The sequence below is a fragment of the Macaca thibetana genome, chromosome 1 (genome assembly GCF_024542745.1).
Source record: "Macaca thibetana thibetana isolate TM-01 chromosome 1, ASM2454274v1, whole genome shotgun sequence".
NCBI classification, from domain to species: domain Eukaryota; kingdom Metazoa; phylum Chordata; class Mammalia; order Primates; family Cercopithecidae; genus Macaca; species Macaca thibetana.
The window spans coordinates 96,971,887-96,991,929 of record NC_065578.1 but is presented as its reverse complement, the minus strand read 5'-3'; the positions used below and the strand labels follow the sequence as shown (position 1 = coordinate 96,991,929).

Sequence of the window (20,043 nt, the reverse complement as noted above, 5' to 3'; positions counted from 1 at the left end):
ATGTAAAGCACTGAAAAGAATACTTTTAAGTGTTATAAATACCTATTATTATTATTATTTATCCTGTTATAAAACAAGATTTGTGGCTGGGCGTGGTATCTTACGCCTGTATTCCCAGCACTTTGGGAGGCTGAGGTGGGTGGATCACTTGAGATCAGGAGATTGAGACCAACCTGGCCAGCAGGATGAAACCCCGTCTCTGCTAAAAATACAAAAATTAGCCAGGCATGGTGGTGGGTGCCTGTAATCTCAGCTACTTCGAAGGCTGAGGCAGGAGAATCACTTGAACCAGGGAGGCGGAGGTTCAAGTGCAGTGAGCTGAGATCTTGCCACTACCCTCCAGCCTGTGCAACTGGCAACAGAGCGAAACTCCATCTCAAATAAATAAATAAATCGTGTCACTGCACTCCAGCCTGGGCAACTGGCAACAGAACGAAACTCCATCTCAAATAAATAAAATAAAATAAAAATAATAAAACAAGATTTATAACAAGACAAATAATAGATTTGTTAAATAGTGAAAGTAAATCTTTATGATGTCCAATAATATTTCAAAGTATATTTCACTTCACATATAATGTCACAATTTTAATTTAGGATTCTTTAAGATGAGAGCACTCCTTCAGTGATTGGGATAGGTTCAAAATAGAAATAAAGATTTTATTACTTACAGTTCCTGAAGGGGAACACATTATGCACAGAGGTCACACATACGGAGGTCAGGGGTGCATGGAGAGAGAGACAGAGAAAGAAAGAGAGAAAATGGGACTTGCGGGCCAGTGCCTTTATTTGTGGATCCAGGGCGTTATACAAACGGGTTTCTCGTGGGAAATTTTAACTGATTGGTTCAAAGCACAAGTTCCAGGACATCAAGCAGTGACTGAGAGGCAGTCATTGTGGTGTGTCTGCACAGTCCATGCAGGGTGGAGGGTCAGCAGGACCAGTCCAGCAGGCTGCATCTACTCATTTCATAGGGAAGTGGTGATCAGGGAGCAGGTGTATAAGGCCAATATCTTGATGCACTACACTGAGAAACGGGGTTGCTGCAGGGAGGTAGAGTATAGAATTGGAAACTGTGTGTGTCAAGGGTAACTGAATCTTTCTTCTGGTATAACGAAGTCCAACTTATATTTAAAATCGATGTCAAGGCAGCATAAAATTATAAACATTCACTATACAAGTTTACCCTGTATTTTCATTGTCCTAATATTTCACTATTTCCCAAGATAAATCTTAACATTATTTCACTCTCCCAATATTAATACTTTCCAAACAAATATATATATATGCAAATGATATAACTATTTTTTCTTTAAACGGTTTTCCCTTTCTTATGTAAAATGGGAAATCTAGCTATCAAGTAGCAAAATAGCAGAAAGTGGTGTGATTTACGTCTGCTGCTTAATAGTCTAATTCTACATGTATTAGTGAGTGAAGAAAATCTCTAAAGTTTGAAAAGCAAAAAAATGCAGATGAATCTCTGTGGGGTCCAGTGTTCATGCCATCCCCAGCGCACTGTCGGATAATTGGTAAGAATGCTAGATGTTTGAATACATATAATCAAACCTGGTACACATAGAAAATTACGATGTGAGATGAGCATATACTAAAGCCATTTTTTAATGTTTATATCTATGTATGGTTATACAAAGTCCTCAAAAATCAAAACCATGGTGCGAACATCACTAAAACATGCTGAGGCATTCAGTGATGGATAATATTTATTTTAAATTCATAGAAGTTTTTGATTTGTAAGTCATGTCCAATTTTTGTTTCCAAATTTAATGCCAAATTTGCCAAAATGTATAAGAGATTATCTCTATGTCATAGTAGATACTATAGAAGTATTAATAGATAGCAAAGATAGAGTGGGGCCAAACAGATCCTAAGTCAATCAGTGAGACATATTCCCAATGGGTACGGTGTAGCGCAGTGTTTCCTTTCTGCCCTCCACAGAAAACAGTCCTGTTAGAGATACACATTGTATATTGATTTATTCAAACCCTAAACATTTGGAGTTGTTATTCAATCAAGTGTGGCATTATCATTAACACGTAGCACCACTTGCCATTTTGAAACACAATAAACTGGTTTATATTGATGAGTTACAAGGTGATATGTGGCATAAATGTGACAAAAGTGATACAGAAAACATATTTTACATATTGGAATCATCTTTATTTTGTAATTTGAATTATTCAAGGAATAGTTTGCCTTCCAGAAATCACACATTTTTATTTTGTAGAAAATGAAAGAGGAGTCTAAGGTACTAACCTTTGTTATTGGGCCACCTCTCTCTTGAAATCACAATCTCATTTCTAAGTGATATTGAATAGCTGAAGAATGATTCAGAGGAAAAAAAAAGTGAATTCAGAAAATAGTAACTATGAATACATAGCCTTCTAGATACTAAGTTCTGCTTTAGGCATTTTACATTTTGGAGTTGTTTTCAGTAACATCGCACATACCAATTAATGCGATGATGTTCTGCCCATTTTATATATAAGGAAACTATCCCAAATAAACAGCAGAGCAGATTTCAAATTTTTTTTGATTCCACTTACCTGTAATCTTCCTTTCTGAGGAGTGAGCAGTTTTATATCAACTGTTTTGTATATTCACCACCATAACATCCCACATGTTATTTTTTTATATTGCTAATTTCTTGATTTTCATAATAACAAGGGAAAGACTGTGTAATAATTTGTATGTGGGTCCAATTTTTAAGCCTTTAATGACAATATTTTTCAAAATCCTAAATAAGACATAGATTGAATAGCTTCATAATAATGTATAGTATAGATCAGTGTTTCCCAACCATTTTATTCTTACCCCTTTTGGGAGTATCTTTAGATTTTTCTTAATCCTCCCTGCTATAATTTTAGTACCATAGATATACTGTATAACTGTTTATATACTTTAGCTCTTTGAAGGGACCAGACCATTATGATATCTAAGGATTTTTTTTTCTTTTCCCTAAGAATAATTTTTGCTCCCTAGGGGCAATATTACTGTCTTTGAAAATGCGTCATAGAGACCAAGTTCTGAGCCAGTCAGCTATAATCTAATAAAGACAGTGGTTAACAAAGTATCTTCTGTGCCCTAGAAGCATAGCATCACCTGAAGAATTTGTTAGACATGCAGATCCTCAGGCCTCACCTAAACCTCATTAGAAACTCTGAAAACGGGCCTGTGCAGTCTGGTTTAAGGAACCTTCTAGGTGATAATGATTCATGGCACTAGTTCTGGACAGGTTGTTGAAAAATGGGCCCATGGCCTGATTACAGCATTGAGTTAATTACTTTATGTCTCAGTTTTTCCATCTTGACAAAGCCCAGATAACTCTTCGTTTGAAGCCTCATACACACAACCTCAGTGGAAACATTACTCAGGGATCCTATTGAGAATCTGCCTGGCTTTCAGAGTGAAGGAAAATAATAAGACTGAACATCCCAAAACACTTCAGTAGGACATTTTTGCATTTTTTAAAAAAAGAACATTGAACATAGTACTTCTGATTACGTTGACAAAGGTCTGGATTGCTCCAAAAGCAATTAATGGAAAAATAAGCAAATGAGTCAATATTAATATTCTGTCTCAATGAACATTCCATTATGCATATGAAAACAAACAGAAACCGGGGTATCCAGATTTTATGGCAGAATGAATTATATTGGAAATGGGGAAGAACTAGGGATTCATCAGGAGGACATACTTGTTTCACTGTCTTCAATTTTTCATTTATAGTATTTGCTTCTGTGGTTTTATAAAAGGAAGAATTTTTTTTTTTTTTTTTTTTTTTTTTTTATTTCTTAGTTCTGCAGAGTTTCTCTAGTCTTTTTCTCCTACCTACCATTCTAATCATGTACTTGCACAGATTGGCTCACCCACTTTATTGACTTTTTTCCAGCTTGGATGTATGCAGCCTGGTAATAAATGGAAGTATTTATTTTAATATGCAGCATGATTTAAAAAGAGAGCTTTATCTACTGAATTGAAAACGTAAAAATAATAGGCTACTATGGTCAGAAACCTCACAAACTACCAAATGTAGAGCATGCAGTACTTAAAACTTGAGAAATACCTTATGATGCCGTGATCTATAAACGTCCACATTACTACTCCAATTCAAGACTCCCTGAGTCAGTGATTTATAAAATGCAAATAACTGGTAACTGAAACTCAGATTTGGTGAAAGAAAAAGCTGCATATTGACTTAATATCATAAGCTTTAGCATGTATAATTCAATTAGAAATCAAATACTATATGGAATAAGAAACATTTCAAGTTTCTTTTCTGTTCTGTTTTGTTTTAGATGGAACTTGCTAAGGAAGAAAAGTGTGAATTTCTGCCATTCCTGTCCCCACGGAAGGTTATAGTAAAAGGTGGGAGAATTGCTGCTATGCAATTTGTTCGGACGGAGCAAGATGAAACTGGAAAATGGAACGAAGATGAAGATCAGATGGTCCATCTGAAAGCCGATGTGGTCATCAGTGCCTTTGGTTCAGTTCTGAGTGATCCTAAAGGTACAGTGCTGGGAGCTGAAATGTGTGATGCAATTGTCTGTTATTTTAGTGCTATAATAGTTTCTAGCTTTCAGGGAATTGTTTTTCACTTTAACATTTATTTTTCTTTCTAGTTAAGAAGTAAAAGCAATCTTGATTCAACAGGCTTAGAAATGGTATTTAATGCTTATACAGAATTATTTTTAAAGTGGAAAGAACTGAAAATAACATTAATCTTTCTTTTATAACTAAAACACATATTCTACTCTATAACAGTATTTGCCTTGTTTCTTACAGAAGAATTGCTTTTTCTTCAATTAGACTAGAGTAAGAAAATGAGGCAGAGTAGTTGGAACAGCCAGTCTTCAATGATTCAGACAAATTAAAATCTAATGAATGGCCAAAAATAGAATTTGTGTTTATTACCATCCTTGTGCCAGATCATCACTTCAGACGTCAGAATTATCAAATTAGAAAGTTTGAATGTCTGTCGTTTTCACCTGGATGGCATGAGTGAACATGCTAAGAAAAAACAAAATGTTTTTTAAAAAGATAATGAGAGAAAGAAATGTTTTATATAACATTTCAATTGAATAATGATTCAGTCAAGTTAGACTACTTTATATTATACTTTTCCCACATACAGTGTTTTTGTAGGTCATTATAGATGAAAGCTTATGTATCTAGGTACCTTCATTTTACAAATCCTTTTACCTTTTAATTCATATTATTGAAATGACAGTTAACTCTGTCGTTCTGTGAAGGGAAAATAAAATATGTTTTTCTAGGTCAGAGATTCATTGAGAACAACCATACCAAAAATCTCTCTAAACCTGATGATTCCTGTCTATGACTTCCTACTATATCCATGCTAAAATTACATTTTTTTGTCTGAAGTTGGAAGAGATATATACATGAAAATGTATATTTTTATGCCACAGATAAGTAAAGGATTCAACTAGTCATCAGATATTTTATCTGCAGGACATCAGACATCTTGGTATTTGGAAACATCCAGATGTTTAATGTCATCAAGATAAATGTTTTCAAATAGCTGGATGATGGCCTAAATTTGTCACTTTTTATGTAGACATTTATGTGGTATGTAGACACAGTCAGAGTATGGTTTATTCATTTAACTGAATTCAGGAAGGAAAAAAGAACAATATGTAAAGTGCTTATATTATCTTAAAAATCCCATTCTTCTATTAAATACTATGTACATCACCAAAAGTTGAGTAAAATGTTGAATCATGTTTAACTAGCAATTCTGTTGATTATTTGCCTATCCAAAAAGGTTAGCTTAACTATTTAAACTTATATTCCATAATTGGCAATCCTAATATTAATAAAAATTATCTTTTCCTAAACAAACCTAAACAGATTTGACTCAGAAAACAGCTTTTGCAATCTCAGATACAATTTTATAAGCTTGTGCTTGTATGTGTGTGCGCGGGCATGTGTATTTGTGTATGCATGTATGAAGAATAAAAGATTTAAGTTAGCATATAAAATATGAAGGAGAAAATTTCATCTATTCAAGTTTGACTAGGTCATTTCACAATTTATGCATTGTATTACAGAATTTACTGTGTATATTTCTTCTAGTACTTCACATATGCCACCCCTTACACATTTAGAGAAGTCAAGGAAAAAAATGTTTCTTCGCTATTTTTTTTTTCCACTTCTGATTTGAAATTATAAACTGCCTGTAGAAATTATCCTTAAGTAGAATTACTAACTTTACCAGGAGCCTTCCATGTTTACATTAATAAGACGTTATTCTCCAAGTGAGAGGGGAGCTGGCAGAGCTGCAGTGTGAGATAGCATTCATTCCTGGACTCCCATCCAAATGTTTTCGATACTGTTCTTTTGGATGGAAAACATTAAAGAAAGGAGTCACAGAAGCAGTATTTGTTAGAATTTGATCAAGAAGGTCTTACTCAATAAATTTAAAATCTTAAAGTTTCAAAGTCAGAAAACTGTCATGTGCACGCATATATGTAAAATACAATGAAAAGCATTTTATTGGAAGCAAGCTGTCCATTTGGGTAAGAAGAAAAGATATTCATGTTAACTGTCTTCAACCATAAATTCTGCCCCATCCTAGCACTATGTGATGTCATTTCTGCGTGGTACCTAGTGATTATCACATATGTGATATCTGTTTTAATGCATTCATCTCTTAAAATGTTTACTTCTCTTTCCACCCCTCTACTTTTCTCCTTTTCAACCTCACTTTGCACAGACTTCAATGAACTGCATGTCAAATGCAGTGACATTTTTTCAGTCCTTATTATATTTTCTACATTTTATAATTGTTAATGTTAAGAATTCTGTTTAAAATGCTCTCCTCCAAGTCACTTAAACTTCCTGAGGCTCAATTTCTTTATCTACTGAAAAAACAAGCATAATAATACCTTATCTTTCAATCTCTCAGAACTATTGTCAGAATTAAAACGAAATAATGTAAAAGACTTGGAAACAAAACTAGAACACATTCTTGTTTGTGACACTTTATTTCCTTGTTTTGTCTTTTAACTATTCCTTTCCAACCCTATCACTGACTGCTTTTCTTCCTTTAGCTTTTTACTTTCCTAAGTTCAGAATTTGTTCATTTTCTGTCCTTAACATATTTATTTCTTCAGTGAACTGAATGTCTTGTTCATTCTTTCATTTGTCCATTCGTATGTGCATTCATTCCTCAAGATATATAAATGAACTTCTGTGTGCCAGACAGTGGCTAGACTTACAGTAGGCACTATTTCCTGTTTGTGTAAAAATGACTCTGAAATCTAGTTTTCCACTCCCCACTTCTCTTTTCATACTAAATTTTTGTTCCTGCATGTGACAAACATTTGCTGAGTACCTAATGAATGCCAAGTACCAAAATGTATTCTAGAGAGTACGAAAATGAGCGAGTCATTGCATGGAATTTAAAATTCCATAGACTAGGTGTGGAGGCAGATCTGTAATCAATTAATTTTATTATAACATGAGGAATGTGTACATTAAGAGAGATTTGCACAAAGTAAAAAAAAGTTCACCTTAGCAGATTTACCTAAAACAGTTCTTTTCTCAACTTTACTATTGTTGCAAATGGTACCATTAGTACTCCCCATAGCCAAAGTTTAAAATTTTACCCCAGTTCAAATTTCTAATTACATTATTTATTAAATGTACCAATGTTATCTTACACTATAGTATAAAGCTTCCACTTCTCAACACTTGAGAACATCAGCACTTGGCCTTATATACATTCTGTGTATCCAGCTATGTTTTCTTCCATTCCCTGTTGAATTATTCCTCCCAGCATCCAACACAGGGCACATTCCATAGTGGTAAAACAGAAAATCTTTGGTAAATGCATTACATAAAGGCGTGCTGAAAAATTCAAGTAATGAAGTAAACTTGACAGAGTACATGTAAAGTACAGTGATAAATTGCACTCAGCAGTCTGATGACAATAATATTTTAAATGAAAATACTTTAAAAATCTCAAATAGATCAATAATAAGAACCTGAAAAGGTAAGCTAATTGGAAAACTCAAAGGAGATTACATTTTTAATGTCAGTATTTTCTGAGATATTATACAATCTTTGTAAGTTTCTAAATTTGTTTCACAATGGAGAATGTAAAATAACTTTTTTAGTGTTATGCACCTAATATATCTGTAATAAACATTTCCTGTCATAAAATGATAAGTACCTCAAGAGCTTATGGAAAAGATAAGTATATCAAATTTATAAAATAATCTTGGGTAAGATTTTGGGATTATAGTTGCTAATTATTTCATTGCCACTAAGGATAATAAGAGTGATAAATAATCATCATTACTTTACATAATTATATTTCATCCATCACTTTTTGGATAGTACCAGGGAGTGGGAAGTAGGAACAAAAGACTACATATTCCAAATCCGTGTGCATGGAATATATATGTGCTGATCAGCATAATTTAATTGAATACTTCATTAAACACTAGCTCAAATTTTAAAAGCAATGGTGTCCAATTTCTGACTCAATTGATGTAACCTCAGCCTTTCATATCTTTCTTGTGAAAAACTCAAAACGGTTCCACTTAAAAAACGTCCCCTCTATTCCCTCTAGGAATGTACAATTCCAGATCTTATCACATTAACTTGGGATTTTATTTTTCTAGATAGACTATAAAGGCCATCAGGAGATTAAACACAAACTTTCTGTAACTGCGTTTCTCCTTTACAAATATTCTCCATTCACTGGAAAGTTCTAAACATTTATTTAAAATATGTACATGTATATTTTATTTATACTTATATATATAATATAAATATAAATATATGAATACATATTTATATATAAGATATAAATAGATATAATTCCTAATATAGGATGTTTCCTCTTCTGCTAAACACTATTGTCAGTATTTATTGAATTGAATTATGTTTCTTTTTGTTTGTTGGTACAATGTCAGGTTTAATTGATTTATTGTTTGTTTTACAGTGTATCTCTCCTTCTCTTTCTTGTTGGAACCAAACTGCCAGTTGTTAAGTGGGCCCAAATTTCTGCTAGTTTTGAATTAGTAAGAATTCTTTCCCCCTTTCACTAATCTCATGGCTTCATTTTTACAACTGAGGCAATAAGGTTGACCTTGTCCTCACATTCCTAGGAGATCTGGATGACATAATTGTACGGTTTGTTGAATATGCTTTCAGACAACTGAACGAATGTACTTTAGTTCATTCTGTGATTCTGTGCCTCTTCCATACATTGTACCACAACCACTCTTTCATTATTTGAAATTTTGACTTTGTAAAGTTTTATTTTCTATGATCTACCAGAATCTATTTTATTTTCAAATTATCATATAAACTCCAAGGAGGGCAAGGAGTGTACCTTTATACTAAACTGTAGTCACAATAGCAACTGACGTATTAGGGTGCCCATAATAGATCCACAGAAATATTAGTGCATTTGACTTGACTTGATTCATGTTAGGGTATTAATTTTATTATGAGTTACTATTTTTTCCTATGATGGGGTCTGCTTGGTTTATTTTTCTTAGAAAATGTAAAAGTTAGAAAAATAATTCTATTATTCTATTGCTATAAATTTTTCCTTTGTTGTGGCATAACTTGTTGCATTCTTCATAATACAATAAATATTACACTAATTAGAGTCTACCTGGTATATTGGCTGAGAGTAGGGTCTCTGGAGCCTGGCTGCCTAGCTGGAAAACTGGCTCTCCTCCTTCTAACTTCATCGTCTTAAAGAATTACTTAGTCTCCCTGTTCTTCATGGTCCTCATGGTGTAAGGGGGATGACCATAGTATCAACATGCTAGAGTTATTTAGAAGAAATGAATTAAAAATATATGTAAAGCATTTACATATAGGCCTAGCATATAGTAAGCTTAAGTTACAGATGTTATTATTAATCTGTAACAAAACCACATTTTAGTAATTAAATTGATTTATATTAACTTTTATGTAGCTATTCATGTTGTTTAGGAATACAATCATTTGAATATCAAGACTTCATCAGGAATCTTGGAGGCTCTGTCAACATGACTTTGTAAATAAGTGAAGCAGATGCTCATACATTCATGATTTTTTAATGAGAAAATGTTCAATATATTTGGTTAGTTTTTTTTTCCTGAAAAAAAGATTGAACAGTCTGTAACTGTATTGTATATTTTTAAACTATTATCAATTCTAATGTTTTTCATGCCATTGAAAACAATTTTTCAACTATTTTTAGTTGTTAGAAATCTCCATTTTGAATTTCTAAAAATACGATATGTAAAAAGCACATATTTTTAAATGACTTTGGTTCTTCCTCTTAGAAATGGTGAAATTGGACCAAATTTTTTTTATTTGTTTAGTATAAGGATTGTTCATTTGTATTTTAAGGAAAGAAAGGCAGTTTTGAATTTTCAGCTAAGTTTGAGATTTTAAATGCTTGAAAATTATGGGATTACATAACTAAGATTAAAAACCCATGTTTTCAGAAGGAAGACGTTAGGATGAATAGTGATGGACTCAGCATCATGTTGCACCACATTGCTCAGCAGAGCGGAGACAAGGTGACTGAGCTCAGGGCACAGCCAGGGAAGATACGACCCTTCTCTTAGGAAAGGAATTTATATACTTCACCCACTGCCTTCATTTTCTTTCTGCTCACTCACTGGGAACTAGAGATAACAAGGAAACACAAAACCTAGATAATTCTGAATCTTTAATGCAACTCTCAGAAATCAACTCCCTTGATAACATTGATTGCAATTAGTTCCATAAGGGAATGTTTTCAGGAAAAAAAAAAAAAAAAAGGTTTTTAAATCACTCATCAGTTCCTCTTATTAGAAGGTCCTCAGAAAAGTTTTTGAAAGCCTCATGGGGTAAATCAAACATTCTGTCAATAGCAGCTTTGAGTGTAGCTTTGATTCACTTGCCCCCATACTGAGAAAAGGTGCAGGCCATGGGTTAATTTGCCTTGTTCTGGCCTAACTCGGAACTAGAAATTGCCAGTTAGTTAAGGAATGGCCTGCTAAGATTCTGATGATGCAAAAAGTCAAGAATTTTTCAAATGTGTCCATTTTTCTTTTCTCAATCGTTTAGGTATTGGGAAAAACCTACGAAAAATGTTTTAATGTTAGCACTAGATGAGTTAGGTATTCAGAAATGGTAGTTACCTATGCTTTAAAAGACCCGGAATCAGTATGTTTGATTTGATTTACTCCTTATTAAAATGTAACTTATTTGGTAATTTATAATGAAATTGAGAAAGCTAGGACATTTTAAGAAACCCCAGTTTTTGGTTACCATCATGTTCTATTTTTCAAACAACAAAACATCTCTTGTAGAAGCTACTGGTGACAAAATTTTCTTTGAACAACTATCCACTTTTATGGCCTTCAGCTTACAAAATTCCTCATATCAAAAATAAAGGGGAAGAGGGAAATGGAATACTAATTTGAGAAGCTATCATAATTGGTCAAATTTTCACTGTTGCATGCATTTTAATAAATATTTACAATGAAGTTTCAAAGAACAGATTAAAGAACACTGCACTATATTGCTAGTTAGGATATCTTTTTGACTAATGGCAAAACATTAGAGGAAGGGACTTATTAGGGATTAAGTAAGAATGAATGACATTCTTACTTAATATTAAGAACTAAAGTAATCAGTCTGGTATAATACACTGGATACAATACAACAACTTGCATTAGGATTTTCCTTATTTATATTTCTAAGTGTGCTAGAAGATCATATATTCTAATCCCCTCACTTCACAGGTTTTTAAATAACATATGATAGCTAGTGCAGGCTCTCTTTTAAGGTAGGTTTCAGGGATAAAGTAGTGAAAAGAGATATGCAAACTTTGCCTCCAAGAATGCACATTTTAATGGGGGAGACTCATAATTACAATAAATTGTACTTTGAGAAGTTTAGATTCCCAAGGAAGCACAGAACAGAGTCTAAGCATTCAGGGAAGCTTCCTAGAGGAAGTGGGTTGTAAATTGAAGTCTGAGTGATGTGTAGGAGTTTCCAGGTGGAACGGGGGTGGAAGGGAGGGAAGCCACAGGGAGATTATGCAATTTGCTCAACACCACACTGTTAGATTAAATAGTCATTTTACAGTCATTTTAAAAAGCTGTAAAAAAAATATGTCTTTACAAAGTTGTCATCAGCCTACTTACTTCATGCATGTTCTCATCTTCATAAATGAAGGTCTGAATTTTTCATTTGTATTTCTAAAATAGAACTTTTTATTTTATGATTTCTACTATTCATTCTGTCATTATTCACCGTGCAATGAAGATTTCTTGATGCACGACTGTGTTCCAGGCACTGCTCAGGCACTAGGAATACAGACATAAGTAAAAGAGTCATTGCCCTTCAGGGACCTATAGGCTAATGAGAGAAACAGACATGTAAATACATATATAGCAACACAGTGTGCTAATCTGAGATCACATTTGGAATGGGTTTTAGAGCTTGAGTAGGAGTTTCCCTGTTACAGAGAACATCATATACAGAAGTATGGGCTGACAAAATGACCTCATATGCCCAGACAATGGAGAGGCATTCTGTTTTGCTGAACCAGATGGTGTGTGGTTACATAAGGGTAGGGAGCAGGTAGGGATAAGATGGCAGGAAATATGGCTAAAATATATGTGGAGTCAAAGGATTATATGCTAAAGTAGGGATTTTGAATTTTATGCTGTAGATGTGCAGGTGACAAATGAGGAGGTTTAAATAAGGAAGAGCTCTTTGTCTTGAATGAGGTAATTCTAGCAGGTGTTAGAGCTTCTCTCTCTGCTTGGATTTTGCACCATTTGTAATAATCTTCAAATAGTTGGGGGTTAGAAAATAAGCAACCACATTTTGAGATGGTTCATATTAGTCGGCAAATGCATTTTCTAAATTTGGTTCCTGAATTAGGTAGAGTTATTCAGTCACAGGGTATGATCCCACACGGTAAATGCCGTTATGAGAAGCTGGCCCAGCAACATTTTCAGTATAAGGGGAGAAAGAGAACCTATGTTCAGATGGGCAGCTCTCAAGTTATAGGTTTGACCAGAGTGGATTATATACGCCTCATTTCTTCTTCCAGATTCACTAATTTGAATTCTATTTTAGCGTTTTGGAGAGAGGCGAGAAAGGTGCAATGCAACACCCTGAATGTTATACAAATGATTGTCTCTTTACATGGAAGGCAGCATCAGGAGTGTGGAACTACACAGTGTCAGTAATTTTGGGAAAGATGGCCTGGAATTAAGAAAGACTAGTTAAATGATTAAAATAATTGTTTTCAGTAGTTACCATGACTAAGTTAGAGGAAGTGGAAATACAGGAGAAAATTCGGAATCAAGATATATTTCTTAAGTAGAATAGTCAGGATTTGGTTATCTGCTTGATAAAGGGATTGGATGTGGGGTAGGTAGCTGGGAGGTAAACAGGTGTTTATCGTGCTGACAGAACTCACAAATGTAGCAGATAGAAGAGATATGAGTGAAAGGGTGGTGTGTTGAATTTGGATTTGCTGTTGAACAACTGAAGCAGAGGACTAGAACTAAGGAAATAGAGAATGACTGAAAGCATACATTGGAATTTATTATACATCATCTTCCTGTCTTTTCACTGCTGTATCTTAATGCCTACAACAGTAGCTATTCATTGATTTAATTAATTAATGAAAGGTGTTATAGCCTATCATTTAAATAACAGCTTCTTAAAAGTATGATAAAAGAGTATATGAGGCATTGATTCTGGAAATCCAGAAGCCTCTCATATTCCATAATATGAAGAGAAAAAAAGTCAGCTTTTGTTACTGTTGATTTTCTGATAGTAAATATTTTAAGGAGGTTATGACATCAAGGGACAGTTTTATTCCATGTTACTCTCTCTACCTCCCGTCCACTTTTTACTAATACACATAGTTCCTCATGTGCTGCCATGTTATTTTAAAATGCCTGAATAATAACATGGATAGATCCTTTGTATCGATTGCCAAATGATGAAAATGAACTATTTTTGTCTTCTTTGTACATTGCCTTGCTTTTAATTATATTTTGGGCAAGAAGAATTTTCAGGAACCTAATTGGAACACTGTACATGTTTCAAAAATAGTTCTTATTATCAGAAATATTTTTCCTTGGTTGAAAGATTATTCATCTTTCTGTTATGAAATATACTGTGCAGGGTGAGGATGAAGTAGTGGAATCTAATGTAAGTACTAGCATTTCTGCAGAATAACTATCCAAAGTAATGGAATCCTTGCACACTTTTTCTTTGGAATTATTTTAAAAGGGTGGAGGTGATGAGGAGGGAGGTCAAACTGATAACAGTGTTGAAAGTGATTTGGAATCAACATCACATCACTTACAACTGCCTTAGATATCCATTTGAAGCACAACATGATATTTCTGTAATTATTTTACTTCCCTCTAATAACTGCATAGGAATAGGTTTGTTTCCCCAGTGAATAGCTCTGTTCAGAGCCTTTCCTTATCTTTATTTTCCAGGTTTCACTAGTGGTTGATATCATATGCATTCTTACAGGGAGACAGTGGATAAATCAGTGGTTTTCCCTCAAATCAAAGATTACATACAAGAAGTAGAGCAGTGGCATGTAACAAGTTTTGTTAGGGAAAGAAGATAGAAAATGGAAACAGAAATCACGTAATTGTCTCAGAGAACAGAACTCATAAAACATAGCCAATAGTTTTGAACATACAGTGAGTGTAATAGATGTATTTAATGTAATAGATACAGACAGTGTAATAGATAAACTGAGCTTTATTGACCACAGTCTATAATATTTTTCTTTTAAATACTAGTTAGCTTATAGTATAGTAAAAGGTTATTCTGAAACCTAATATGCTGGTGAAATGTTAAACTAAACTAAGCCGCTCTGAGATGTAAAATCAAGATGTAAGATTTAATTAAATTATGAAATGATAATATAAATTATACTAAGGTTCTTAATGATATGTATTTTGTATTACAGAATGAGATTATTATTGTTAATTACTTTGCATTTGTGTTCTTGGCTCAAAGCACAATATAAATAGGACAACATCCCTATCTAACATACGCTGGTTAAATTAGACATTTGGCCGGGCGTAGTGGCTCATGCCTGTAATCCCAGAACTTTGGGAGGCCGAGGTGGGTGGATCACTTGGGGTCAGGTGTTTGAGACCAGCCTGGTCAATCAACATGGTGAAACCCCATCTCTACTGAAAAAACAAAAATTAGCCCAGTGTAGTGGCGTGTGCCTGCAATTCCAGCTACTTGGGGGACTGAGGCAGGAGAATCACTTGAACCCAGGAGGCGGAGGTTGCCGTGAGCCAAGATCATGCCATTGTGCTCTGGCATGGGCAACAGAGTGACTCTGTCTCAAAACAAGAAGACATTAACCTGCATGTATGCTATTGTATAAATTGAAAAATTACATTAAATCTTATTTAATATGTACTCCCAAAATACGGAAGCTACTCAATTCAAATGTAATATACTGCCATTGTTGGAGGAGGAAACTGGTATTCATGTTAACATCTATTTGGGGATCCTGCCCAACAGTATGTGGATTAATGCTATCTGGTGCTAACCTTTCTTTCCCCTTTAACAACCATACTTGTTATATTTTGTAATTCTGAAGCTCTTTAATGTGTTTTCAAGACTTACCTAACCATTTTTTCCATACAAGTATGTGAAAGAATGACAAGCATATTATATAGTATGTGTTTGCAAAATATCCAGTGATCTTCCAAGCCCTCCTCAAAGTGTATTTACAATTCGTTTGGTTTAACGTGACCCAGCGTTTCTCCCTATATTTGCATACTGTTGCCAAATGAACTTTACATCACCCGTCTCATCACATTACTCTCATACTTTGGAATCTAAAACTGTTCTTCCCTGATGGTGGGATTAAAACCAAATGCTTCAATTTAATTTTGACATCCTTCTAATCTGCCCTCCTACATACTTGTGGGATGTTACTTCCCATTCTTTCATTCTGTATTTATTATATGTGTTTTGTATTAATTATACAAGATTCTTTTAGGTTCTCTAAAGTTCACAAAAATAAGTACATTGTCCCCATCTGCAGGAGCTTGCAGTCTAATAAAGGAGGAAAGATGCATGCAAATGAAGTTACCTTTCGGTAGAAAGTGACTCAGGAGAAACAGATAAATTGCTGGTGTAACATACAGGGTAGAGAGATGACTTCCAGCAGCAAGAATTAAAAGGTTTTATGGAGGCAGTGACATTTGTAATAGTTGAGGATTGGGTAGGAATTAGGAGAACAGAGACAGGGATTGAAAGCACATTCCAGTTATAGTTAAACAGGCTGGATAAGTACATGGGGGAGTTTTTTTGTCTAGATTATAAAGTATATAAGAAATAATAGAGTAAGGGTGGAAAAACGTATCATTGCTAATTCATGAAATGCTTTTAGTGTTTAGCTATGTGAATTTTATTCCAGAATTGTGGTCCTGGAAATATAAAGAGGCATGTAGATTAAATATGTTTCCTACACACACATAGGGACCATGTAGTTAAATATGCTTCTCCTTTTTGATTCTTGCTCTTCTATTTTACTCTGTATATCTTATATATTCTAAAGTATATTGACAGTACCACTGCAGGGTACTTTCTTTATATTTTAACCCAAAGATCCAGCGCAGTCCTTAACTCAATAAATATTCACCAAATGGATGAATGAGTGAAGAGATGAATAAATGGTTGAATGAAAAGAATGAAGTGACTTATTCTAAATGTCTGTACTGAAAATTAACGGTAAGGTCAAAAGCATATGAAAGTGTTGTGTTTGTGAGGTGTCATGAAGGCCAGCCAGCCCTCCTTCTGTTGAGGGAATGGTCAGACGCTGGATGCTTTCACTTTGCATTGAGAATGGTTTCCTAAGACTGGTCATCCTGCTTCTACTCTCACTTCCATATAATCTTACCAGAATGAGCTTCTAAAAAGATATTATTTAATTTCATGTTTTTGTTCTAAACCCACCAATGCTGTCCTATTTTATTGTAATAGACTTCTTACCACAGTTTATAACGCGCTCATTGGTTTGGCCCCTGCCTATTTCTCAGACTTCCTCTCTTGTCTTCCTTGCTTTCCTTAACCCACATAAAACCTTCCTTCAACTCCTCACGTGCTATAACTGCATCTCATCCTTAATACCCTTGCCACCTTTCCCGTTTCTTGGAATAATCTGCCTCTACATCATAACGTGACTGGTTTATTCTTATCCTTTATGTTTTAGCTCTGATGCCATCTCATCAAAGAGGCACTCTCTGACCCTCCATAATTGCCATGATCTAAAGCACCCCTTCTGCTTCTCACCTCCCTTATCTTATACTAGTCTCTTTCATGGAACCCTATTCATAACCATTTTCACTATCATATAGTTCACTTACTTGTTCACTTTTCATTTTTTGTCTTCTGCCAGATGAAATTTACACACACAAGGACAGGTCTCTTATCTGTGGTTTACTACAGTGCCTACACCAGGATTTAATACATGAGGGATCAAAAAAATTTTTTTTCTTTTTGCTAATTGAATGAATGAAGGCAAGGTAATGACTTGCTTTTTTTCCTATTAAAAATTATCAAACCCCTAGGAAGAATAGCCTGTATACACAGTCTTATGTCTTTACCAGATACTTTATCCTTAACCCCTTTCAGAATTCTGTTTTTTGCCTTTACCATTTAACTCCAAGTGTCACCTTTTTATGGTTCATTGACCTCCAGGTCATCAATCTATTTACCTACATTATATTTCTTTTGTATTTGATACTTGTTGAAATTACCTCTTTACTTGGCTTGTGTGGCTCAGATATATTTTAATTCTCATGTAACTCCGAGGAATCATTCTCTAGCTTTAGCTCAGGTTATGCTTGCTGACACTTTAAAAATAAGTGGGTGATTCTGTTTTCACCTGTTTTTGTATTCTTTCTTTGGCAACTTTACCCAGCCTTGTGATTTATTTAATCTCAAGGTGCAGTGCCCTCATCTGAGGTCTAGGTGTGTATCTCCAAATGCTTCTGTGGATTTTTCAGGCATTTTCCAACTACATATGTAGTTGATTTCTAGTGAGGTTTAAATCCTAAGGGTGTGACCTTAATAACTTATCTCAATCTCACATTACTTAACTATAAAATTGAGATATACCTATTTTGTGAGGATCCAAAGAGATAGTATATACAATGCGTAGCCCAGAACCAGCTACATGCCGATGAAAGCACTCAATAAATGTTTTCCATTATTATCAGTTTTATCCCTATTAGATACAGCCTTTGCCAATGTTGATATTTCTTGAGTACATGATAATACAGCTAGTTCTCTATATAAAGAAACTATACTTTTGAATTGCACATTTACTTATGTACTAAAATTGTTTAAACAAAATTCTACTGTGTGTTTTAAGTTTGCATTGAGTGTGCCTACTGACGATTGACAAGGAAAAAAAAAGCTGTAAGATGGATATCAAAAAATAACATTAATGAGCTGCTAAAGCTAAAATTACAGGAACTTATGAAATTGGTTAAACATAAAAACCATTAAACTGTTTACTGAAGCTTCACAGATATACTGCAGCTAATGAGCATTTCTGCTATTTAAATAAGCCCAAATTGAACACACATTACATGGATACATAATTAGTCATGGCAGTCAGACACACATAGACTTACTTTTAAAGCTCTATTTAGGGAATCTTTTCCATTTGATTTATTTTGTTAATTAAAATATTTTTCAGTGTTCACTTATATTTTAATAATATTATTTTTACAAGTATAATTTACTGCTGGTTTCCTATTTGTTTTTATTTTTCCATTAAATGCAGCAAATGGGGATTTTATATGAAACATTTTTCTTAACCCCTTTCAGTAATTGTTTATATCATTTGATGACATAATTCATCATTTAAAAATTTTGTTCACTGAGAAGTATACATAAAATTTTCAATACCCTTTCTATTTTTTCACTGTATCACAATTATCAAGAAATATTAAGCACCCAAATGTGCATAGAATTATAATGATTATGGTCCAAACCGGATTAAAGGATGATCTATTCCTTCAAGGAGTTTGCAGTCTTAAATAGATGGTATCATTGAATATAAATAAGCAAATCAAAGTACAGCATTTGGGGATCCAACAGAGAACTTGAAAACAATTCCTATATACTTAACTTCAAGGAGGAGATCTCTTCCAGGTAAAATGAAATCCAATGTTGAAGGAGTTCAGTGTCTTAGAATTATTTCAGAGAAATAAGCAAATCAAAGTGAAGTGCTTAGACTGTTTTAATTCTGAATCGGTTTGTTGGTCAGTTTAGGAAATGGAAATGAAATTCCCAATAGAATACAAATAACACAAAAGGAGTTGCCATAGGCTATTATTGACATCTATCTTTTCCATTCAACTCAGGGAGCCTAAGTTTATCCTGAACAGGGTGAGGGAGAATATCAGATCTGTACTTTACCCTGCCTGAATTCTACCAGCATATTCAAACTGAAAATTAACCATAGCAGTCAGGAAACCAAATAGTTAAATTGATCAGAAGAAATTCAATGTGTGCCCATTTTTTGTCACTGTAGAAACACTTTTTCTCCACACAATGAACTGACTCTCTAATTGTGAAAATAAGACCTACAAGAAAAATAACACAGAATAATATGAGTGCTAAATAAATAGAACGGACAAATACTACATTTTTAGACCAAAAGACATATATTAGATTCCGCTTATGTGCCAATTATATGCTAGATGCTGGGGAAGTAGCTGACTTAAATATATCATCTGAACTTAGGAGTAGTAGAGGTAAAACAAATAATTGAAATAAAGTCACATAGTGCCTAGTGTAACAGAAAGTCGTTAGTGGTTAATTCACCAGAAAGCGGGAGGAAAAAGGTTTCATTGGAAAGGATGCTCTCAAGGCTGAATCTGTGAAGCTAGCCAAGACTAGAATTCTTTGCTATTCCTATCTTCATTTTAGTTACTCCCATGATCCCCAATGCTGAATTTTAAGAGA

The 20,043-nt window shown here is 34.0% G+C and overlaps 1 protein-coding gene across 4 annotated transcripts in view; it reads left to right on the top strand.

Annotated features, from left to right (window-relative positions):
- DPYD (dihydropyrimidine dehydrogenase) overlaps positions 1-20,043 on the top strand; it is an 861,482-nt gene that overhangs the window by 359,863 nt on the left and 481,576 nt on the right. For all 4 annotated transcript variants that reach the window (XM_050807345.1, XM_050807361.1, XM_050807352.1 and 1 more), the window contains one exon: positions 4,317-4,527. In XM_050807345.1, coding sequence (XP_050663302.1) covers positions 4,317-4,527 — 211 coding nt within the window. The remainder of the gene's footprint in view (positions 1-4,316; positions 4,528-20,043) is intronic.